The sequence below is a fragment of the Sphaeramia orbicularis genome, chromosome 14 (genome assembly GCF_902148855.1).
Source record: "Sphaeramia orbicularis chromosome 14, fSphaOr1.1, whole genome shotgun sequence".
NCBI classification, from domain to species: Eukaryota; Metazoa; Chordata; class Actinopteri; order Kurtiformes; family Apogonidae; genus Sphaeramia; species Sphaeramia orbicularis.
The window spans coordinates 23,465,085-23,475,160 of record NC_043970.1 but is presented as its reverse complement, the minus strand read 5'-3'; the positions used below and the strand labels follow the sequence as shown (position 1 = coordinate 23,475,160).

General features: G+C 39.2%; 1 protein-coding gene across 1 annotated transcript in view; it reads right to left on the bottom strand.

The window, feature by feature from the left end:
- Positions 1-285: 285 nt before the first annotated feature.
- The window catches only part of fgf11b (fibroblast growth factor 11b), a 41,275-nt gene continuing 31,484 nt past the window's right edge, over positions 286-10,076 (bottom strand). Inside the window, exons 4-5 of the mRNA XM_030154100.1 lie at positions 4,788-4,986; positions 286-4,319 (exon numbers count right to left, since the gene is read on the bottom strand). Of these exons, the coding sequence (XP_030009960.1) occupies positions 4,183-4,319; positions 4,788-4,986 (336 nt within the window). The 3' untranslated portion in view covers positions 286-4,182. The remainder of the gene's footprint in view (positions 4,320-4,787; positions 4,987-10,076) is intronic.

Here is a 10,076-nt window from a genome sequence, read left to right as displayed (position 1 = left end):
CAGGCATTAAAATTAACAAAAAATTGAAGAAAACAACGGTGGTCTAATAATTTTTTTTCCGTGACTGTATATGACATTTACCGTTCTCAGTGTGATTAAAATGCCTTGTTGGTAATTCAGAGCACACTTGAAGTCGATATTATCAAGATTTGCTTCAGAAATGTTCCCTGGAAGTTGCACAGTGCAATGAAAAACGTTACCGCACCAAAACCTGTGATGACTTAGCTGCAGTTGATTTAATATTGCCTCATACCCTCACTTCTGTGTTAAAATAGAGGGATTCCCTGTTTTTTTATCTTAATTTTAATCAAAGCCTCTTAAGAGAGTTAAGTTTCCACAAATGCCAAGGGCTTCTAAGGTGCATCATGTTCACTGGATTCCAGTTGTGTACTGTATTTGTGTGTTAAGATTGTTAATGCCTCTAGACTTCTGACTGAAAGTATGATATTGAGGTTCTTCCTGTTTTAGTTTTATGAGACCCAGTGCAAAGACCAGAGGAAATGAGGTAAATTCTTTTTTTTTTTTTTCTGTTGTCATCCACTAGGCTTCCTTGTTTTGTTTGGTTTATAGGTACAGATTAAACAAGAGCCCTCTGAGTTTATTATGAACAAATAGATTTTCCTGTCTCTGGTGGACCTTGGGGAAATTTTTGCACCTATCTTGGACTGGCTGTACTTGCATTTGTTTTTTATTGAGTCTATCGATCATTGTTTCAGTCACATGCCCTCTCCTTTTTTCTCTCCTTGCCTCTCTGTCTTGTCTTACTCCACTCTTATCCATAAATGCACACACACAGACACACAGTTTAAGAACACATGCACCCTTTAAGAATACACCTACACAGACTACAAAATGCTGAAAATAAAAGTTAATGAGTTGTAGATACTGTAGGTTGGGATTTAGGGAACGGATTACGACTTAAAATCTCATGTGTGGGCAGACAAAGTGTATTTATTTATTTTTTTTTCTGTTTTTGTTTTTTTCAAGTCACCGCCTCGCTGTTAGCCTTTTAAGACCTGTTGTCTCATAAATTGACTCTCTCTGTAAACTCCAACATTCTATTAAAACCATCACTACTTTAGACTCTCTGGAAAATACAGCTTCTGTATATAACATTCAAGATCAAAACTATATGTTCACATCCACATGACAATCTTAATTTCTACCTTCATTGCACTTGCATTGTTTTTGTGTACTCAACATTAAAGTCATTCTTCACCTGACAATGGACTCCGTCTACATGCAGTATCACAATCAAAACACACTTACTGTTACTGTTCTTTAGTATCAAAATATCAAAGACCTGTTGCTTTTTCTGATGCGAGTATCTATGGAGGAATTTCATGCTTGTGATGATGAGTTATTGTGATGATTATACCCACATATTAACTTATTTTGTGTCGGCTTACATGCTTATTAAAGATGCAAATGCCATCATGTCTGTTTTTGACTGGATAATGCAAAATTATTTCCATTCATAGATGAACTTAATTTTAAGCTGTTTGAGACATGAGCTTTCATTGTTACTGTCACAAAATTAGATAATTCTCTATATTTATTTGCAATATAACTTGGTTTGATAACATAGTTGTTAACAGTGCATATTTTAAAAATATACCTACAAGACTGTATTGAATTCATGAGGGGAAAGCAGTTTTACCATGGGAAAGATACAGATTTGTACATCTACAATGCAAAACTTGCTGCAAGGACAAAATATCCAAATTTGGACTGAATGATACTCCCACTGGAAAAGCCCAGAAAATTAAAAACGTAATGAAAAAATGCAAAGCCCTCCAACTAATTTCCTCCATAGACCCCCTTTCATAAATAGCGCACAGTGTCTTACGTGCTTCTTTGTCTTACATTCATTATCATATCCACATGCTGCACAAAACCCTGCCAACAATCTTGCTTACTTTACTGCAGAAATTCCTTATCAACATTCCTCAAGAATACACCTGCTAATCCTTCACTCTTTCTAACTGCCTGCATGAGCTGACCTCCTTACAATTCAACACACAGTTTCAGACTTACTTTCACCCTCAATACAGCACATTCATAAAGCCTCCTTTTCACATTCTGTAACCCTTCTTTACATTTTCTCGTGATTAAAATTAGACATCATCTTGCAGTGCTTTGCAATTTGTATAGCTTTACCTTCAAAGTCTGCAGACATTGCTCTCCTTAACGTCACTGATGGTAATCACACATTTAGACTAAACAGCGTGGTGAAATTCTCTCCCTGTGTGATTTAGTAAAGTAGTTAAGAATGGCTAGTACTTACATGGCAACAGCTAATGCTGTAACATTCCTACATAGAAGACTTTAATTTCTTTCAGGTCATTGCATTATTTTCAGATTTATCTCTGTTTGAGAATCTTATTGCACATGAGAACATTAGCCGTTTGCAGCTAAATAAATATTTAATCAACAAAGTGCCCTCTGTGGGTTTATTTCTCATAAGGTCGCCTAGATATCCTCTTCCCAGCTGTTCCAAAATGCAGACGACTCTTTAAAGTCAGTGAAAATGGTACACAAGCAGGATGTTCCCCAAGTATCACCTACTTGCCGACACAGACATATCAAAGACACAGGGTTGTGCGTGGTTTGAAGGGCGTAGAGGAGGTTACCTGCAGTATCTCCATCCAGCCACTGTATGAACACTCATTCACACTTACAGTCCTGCCATGCAAACATACAAACACAGGAGCTGAAATGCAATCATACAAACGCATTCACTCAACAGCTGCTTTTTATTTGGGGGGTGGGGGGGTGATTCTTCCAAGGTGATTTGATAAAGCGAGTGAGTGGATAAGCTGCCTGACATCCTCCGAATAACAAGTGCTCCAGCTCAGAGGCTCTTCTGGCTTTGATGTTGACTTCAAACCTGCTTTATGCTGACAGCAGATGCTGAGTGAAGTACACACTAAGAGGCTACAACCACTCTTTTTCAGGTGATTGGGTTCAGAAATTCTCTGGATATAAAATGTGACCCAGTTGTTAATGTGGTGCCTTTAACAAGCTAGTGCAATAAGTTTTCACCTGGTAGAGAAAAGAGGCTAAATTTTGTTCACTATCACCCAAACATTCACTCACTCATTCACCCACTGTTTTTTTTCTTATCTCACTGTGAATTATTTTCTTGCTTATTTGTACAAATATTGCTTGTATTTTTCATTCATTCGAGTACATAAGCAGTCATGTAGTAATTTAAGCTGTTTATGGCTCATTTTTCCAGATGGAACAGTTATAGTTGTTCCAAAAGAATTTTCTTTGTACATTTATTTTTGTCAATTTTATATATTATGATTAAGTAATTGCCATCATCTTGAGCTTCAACAGTGATTTAACATGGTCATCAAACACATATCTGTTAAGTTTTTAAGGTTTCTGTATCACCTCTTGCAGAGGTGTTGAATTTTTTAATATTGATTGGACTCCTCTGATGGTGGAATTTGTTATTACAGTACGAATAAAAATGGATAAACTGACGAAAATTAGCTTTTGAAATCTATCTTTCATTTTGTTCGTACACTTTTTTTCATAATTGTCTTCCTTGGCTGGACTGACCTGACCGAGAAAACCAGCAGATATCTGTACTGAGCTGTTTCATCTTACTTTGAGCTTTAGTTGACCTTGGTGATTAGCTTAGCTGGCCAGGAGATGTTGGGTGGAAAGCTGGCTGAGCCACACTGTCACCAACTTTAGGGCTCAAGAGCTCAAGAGGGGGCCCATGGGTGAGGATTATTATGACAAGTCAGCACTCAAAATGCGTGAGTGGGGAATGCACAAAAGAGCAGATAGAGGCTATGTGAGAAAAAAATTGTCAGGTGGGACGAAGAAGCTTCACAATGGCGGAGAAATGAAGGAGACTGCACATCAGGAAGTCACAGGGGGCGGAGAGAGAGACAAACAGAAGGAGGGGGAGGCGGTTACAGTTTTGTCCCGGGCCCTGGTCTTTCTTTCTATGGTGACAGGTGACATAGGCGGGGGGGGTCTCCTCTCTCAGGTCTTCTTGCCTGCTGATGGGCTACTGACCCTTTGTCCCATGTGCAGTGTAGTGCATTTCTGGAATGTGGTGGCCCTCGAGAGCCATTCCCTCAGCCACCCTCAGTGCATAATGGGTGACTGTGTTCCCAGTATTACTTCTGCCCTATGCCCCACCCTCAGTTTCCTGTGCTATGAGGCATCAGCCTTGGGAGCTTCTTTCCGTCCATTCTTGAGAGACAGTGAATCTGAGGTCTTCACTGTCTTCCGAGGCGGACTCACTGGCTCACTGGCGAGTTCATGTAGTGACGGCTCCTTATACATCGCAACTGTGTAATATGAGATAAAAGCTGTTGGTTAATATCAGTGAGATGGTTTTACCTGAAAAGAAATAATTAGGAAAAAATGGCATTGAAGGTTGCACTGTTCTTTTGCAATGTTGACCTATTATACTTGCCGCAGATGTGACTAGATTTTTTTAGGTGATGAGGGATTATTACCAATATTTTGTGAGTCCTCATTTCTCATTTTAATTACAGATAAAGCCGACATAGCCAGATGTAATCTGGTTTTGCTGTTAACATGCTTACGACCTGTCTGATTATCTCTTTTCTTCCTTTCTGTGACTTTGCTGTACCAGTGTTGTCGTGTTCCCAAATCTCAGTAGTTGCTATGGTGATTGTTAGAATAGAAGACAAAAGTACTGCTAAATGACCCACATGGAATAAACTGGGATTGTTTTAATCTTAATTTATGATATACTTATGAACCACTGCTGAATAAAAATAGACACAAACCCTCTATGACTTTAGGCAGGAAGTGTGCCGCTCCTTTGGTTTTCTTTACCCGGTTGCCCTTCATGATCTGGCCATCACGATTGATGCCGATATACCAGGAGCGGCCCGACTGGGTCTGACGATAGAGCATGGACGAGTATGTCACGTAGTAGTTCTCAAAGACACTCTCCTTGAACTTGCACTCAGGAGTGAAGTGCTCCTGAAAAGAAATATAGGGGAAGGGTTCACTCTGATTAGCAAACAAAGCAAGACCAGCAAGTGTCATGAGAAAACTATAACATTTCTCTTTGAACATGAAAAAAATACATGAACATAAACAGTAAAACCCATTAATTAGGTGGCTGTTTCCTAAGGGAAATAATGATGGGATAAATCTGGACCTGTGTTTCTTTGAAAGCATGAATATTCTGATCCTGGGGGAATGGCAAGACAAGAATGCACATGTGAAAAATAGCGCTAACATCTCTGTTAAACATAACACTTTCCCTAAGGAGAAGATGAAAAGCCTGCAACACTGATACCTACACTAGTACAATAACTAATTAAATTTACACATACATGTTGTAAATGGCATTTTGACAGCAAAACAGACAACAGTAACTCTTTCAGTCATCCTAAATTTAGCTTTTTGTTAAAGTGATGGGACCATATCCATAAAAAGGTGGGATTAACCACAATCTGCACTGCCAAGTAAATAGTGTCACTGTGCACCTGTGCTATTGGAGGTAAATGAGCCTTAACTAGACTGATGCAATTAACATTTCCACACAGTCACTCCTCACTCACCTGCTCTCTATCTCTCTCTTTTTCTTCAATTTTTCAAGTTTATGTTGTTTGAATGACATTAAGTTAATACATAATGTTATCAAGGGAGGAATCTCTCTAAAGGCACTGGGATCAAGATCTAGAGGGGAAGGGACTAATCTTGAACTTTCAAAAAAAAAATATGTCAAGGAAATGAGGCTGCTTTTATTACAAACACTTCACTTTACAAACTTAGAATCTGAGCTTAATAGCTGCACAGCACACAACATTAATGACCGATTGATAGCCACCAATCTTGTTTTTGTTGAAATATATACTACCACTTGGACTGATTCTGATGAAAATTTCCATGAACATTCATTCAAGATGAAGTCTAATCAGATCTTCATATGCTGACCCATTATCACAGCACAACACTGAATTGTTCCAACACTATTATTGCAATACACAATATTCATATATCAGCATTAATATTTATAATAAACAAAGCTGAGCTGCTTTAATATTTGTGCCAGGAGCAGCAAGCAGTGAAGTAAAAGACATGTGGAGAGCATGCCAGGGAGCATGGAAGCTTTGAAAACCATATATATTCCACTGAATATGATTTCTAAGCACTTCCAAAATTAGAACATTTGCACTGTCTTGTTTTAAAAATTAATATTACTTTTCTCAAAAGTACTACTCTTGTGCAGTATCACTCTTCTGCAATATCTATCTATCTATCTATCTATCTATCTATCTAGCTATCTATCTAGCTATCTATCAGGCAAATCTGTTACAAATGAATATGTCTTGCAATATTTATGATGTCTTTCTCTCTCTTTCTCTATCTATCAAATGTTGTATAAGTAAACAATAGACATATTTTTTGTCTATGTTTTACCCACATGCCAAATGGGTAAGTAAATAGTGTAGTACAGTAGATTTATTACAAATAGTAAATAATACTATATTATATCTGTACATTAAGATAGTTTGATTTTGTGTCTCTGGGTACAGAAAAAAGACAAAGAATAATCTCTTCAATATGCTGCTTTCTTGTAATGTCAATTGTCTCTGACTGCCTACATCTTAATACGCATTACAGAATCAGATTAATTAATAAAACCTGGATCACAGCCAACAGTTCTGCTAGACAATGTAAATGATCATGTTCCAGCGGTGCTTTCCCTTCGTCTCTGTCCTCAACATAAGGACTACTGAACCCTGCATAATGTTGACTGGTGATATTAACCAAGAGCGACAGATATACATCTCTCTCAGTCTTCATCAGAGTCTCGACAGGGTCCTTCCCCTGTCAGAGAGCAAAGCCAATCTACTGGATTGATTAAGTGAGAGCAGCAGGGCAGAAATGGCTGAGTGGAGAAATTCTCAGACTCAGGACAGCAGAAGAGGGCTAAAAGATCACAACTTGGCATAAGCTTTAATAAAATGGCTAAAAGTAGACGGCGTAAGTGTAAGAGACCCCCGGTTTCACACTTATCACAGATCATCACCTTTCTCCTTCACAGTTAGGCATTATCCTTTAGCTGAGACAGCAATTCAAGCCATTATGTCCTTTCTTAGGCCACTCCTCTCCTGCTGCTTTACTACAGTCATGCCCAATTAATGCCTGTCTTTGCACCATAAAAAAAAACAATCCTATATCCTTAACAAACTCTCCCACTACCATCACCAACACATCACATGGCTATTTTAAGATTCTCTGACAGGTTTGATATCTTCTGCTGTGCTAACACAAAGAGGATGGGATCGATAGATGATCCGCTTCATTCATTATTAATCAGGAGGCAAGAGGGGTGGGAAGTGCGGTGTGGGGGTGGGCAGAAGGGGAAAGGTAGGAGAGACAGGAAAGAGAGCAGAAGATCACTTGGAGAGGACAGAGGAGTTGTGGGTAATAAAGTAGATCCTGCTCTTGTGCTTTTCCCCTGAGGACCAAAGCTGGAACGCTGTGCTTTAGTTGCCTGCACCCCACACTCTGACACTCACCTCCCTCTGGAAAGAGAACCCATCAGTCCACCAAAATACCCTTCAGCTCAACCTCTGAAAGGACACCCCCGATAACCCCTCTTCCAAGTCATACTATAATTACCCGTCATAATCAGTCCCATGAAATTAGCCTAATGTTAGAATCTACATATTCTTCATTAAAGCTTCTGTAGATGTCTTCATGTACGAAACAATTACATCGAGTGAACATGTAAGATAATGACATAAATGTCACCGACAACCCTATAAATGGATTTTTCATTAAACCTGTCACAGCTCTTATGTGCCTGTGCGCTGTAAACAAATATGTTCTGGTAATTAACCCCATCTATGCAACCAACCTTGAGGTGACCTGCAAACCTCCTAAGGACTGAGGACTGAACTGCCGGAGTTACCCACATGGACATGACTTTTTTTTTTTTTTTTTTTTGCTACAAATGTGTTAAGTGGTGCATTAAAAGGAGAACATTTTAAAGTGTGATGATTTTTCCATCTCAGTGGAGGATGCTTGGACTAGAAATGAAATAAGAGCCATTTTCCACTGTGACTCATTGAGACACTTGTGTAGCATCACTTCCATGTGTCCCAAGCCAAAATTAATTCAAATGAAAGACACAAAAGGTAATATGTAGCATCCGTGCATAGAATCAAGAAGATGGGAAGGGCCTTTTTATGATGCACAGCAGCAACCCGACCTTCCCCTCTGCCCACACACCACCTCCTTCTTTATCCCTCATGTCTGATTACATCTATTCTACCTACTTCAGGATGCTTAAGTTTCCATACCACCGTACACTGTGATTGCTCTTACTGCCAAATAAGAGCAGTGAAGTACCAATAAACCACATCCCAGTACTGGTCGGGGAGAGTTCCCTAAATCCAAAAAAACATCATTCCCTGCATATAATTTGGAAATATGAACGGGGGATGAAAGTGGTGACGAAAATGATAGTAAATGCTTGAAGAATATTTAATATCGTGTTTACTTCAATTTCATCATGCGCTCCAAAGCATGAAATTGGAACTAATTCTTGTAAAATGTAGCTCTACTTCTGCAATGTAGAACATGTTATAGCATTTTTGTGTAATTATTTGCAATGCCCTGTTTAGACAGCAGGGGTCATTATGTCATTCAAACTTCCTGTATCTACAGAGTGTCAAATCAACTCTCAGAGTAATCTATGGGGAGGCTGCCCAGCTTCAACATCCAAGCTGCAGCAGACTCACTATACAGCTGCATTAATGCACTGTCATAATGTGAAGTTCATCCACAACTCTTCACTGTCACTCAGGCACATGCACATAATTTATGTGTGGCTGTATGTGCAGCTCAAAGTCACCAGCAGGGCATGCTGCTGATGTTGCTGTTGAATCAGATGTAGATGTTTTATGACAAGCTGGGTTACGTAAGTCAATAGGGCATGGATGCTTATTAAGAGGGGCTTAGAGAGGATGAGACTAGCAGTTAATACTGTCTACCACAACACACGTAAGGTCGGTCTCTAATGCTTTATGATAGCCCGGATAGGCATGATGTTTGCATGACAACAACAGAATAGATGATAATGCGCAGGGACTCGTGCCTCTGTAAAGTTGATTGGCAGCTGGAAGACCCCTGTCAATATAATGGAGCTGAGAGGAGAATGATAGCTGACATCTCCTCTCCCACTCTCAGTGACAGGGGTAACTAGCTTCACACTGTTTGCCTACATTATGTGGCATGGTGGAATAAAATAAGAGGTGATTTCAGTCATTAGTTTTACATATTTTGGGATATCGCTACAGCTATGTTGAGACCTTACTTATATTCTAATAAATCTCTAAGACCATGAAGCATATCATGACTTAATCAGGAAGAATCACTTCCCTTAAGTGCTCTAAATTAGCTGCTTGACCAAATGTTTGTCTTTATCATTGCATTTCCTTACCATAATCCTTTTCCTTGCTTGGGCCAATTAGTCTCTCTGCCACTTTGTCTAATGTCCACATTTTCTCTTGTCTTGTGCTAAAAGCGATACTATCTGGCTGCTGGTGCTGTTCTGCATCTCAATGCATTCATCTCTTGCAAAGTATAGAAAGGACATTGCTTTTCATCAGTAGGGCTCTGGTCTTTTACTTTCATGTGTTGTGGTGTCTTTCTTGCTCTGTCTATCACAAGTAACTTGACAGGTCTAAAATACTTAGGTGTCTAAAAATAGCACAAGTGTTTCTTTTTCTTTAAGAAATTACATGCAATTACAACCAAGGATGACAACTGTGACAGAAAACTGGTGAAACTTTGCCTGCCAGTGTAACATAGTGGTTCTAGAAAATCTCCTTGAGTAAAATTTACCTGTCAACAGTCATGTTAGTCTCCTTCAGAGCAAACCCTGTTCCCTCTCTCTCTCTCCCTCTATTTTGTCTAGGGGGAGTTTTCCGGAGCACATAGATTATAAAATGGGGCAGGAATGAGCCAAGCTCTATTTTTGTATCAGGATCAGCTATTGTCACCTACAGGTAGTGAGGCTGAGATTTATGCCTTAGACAAGGTAGCAC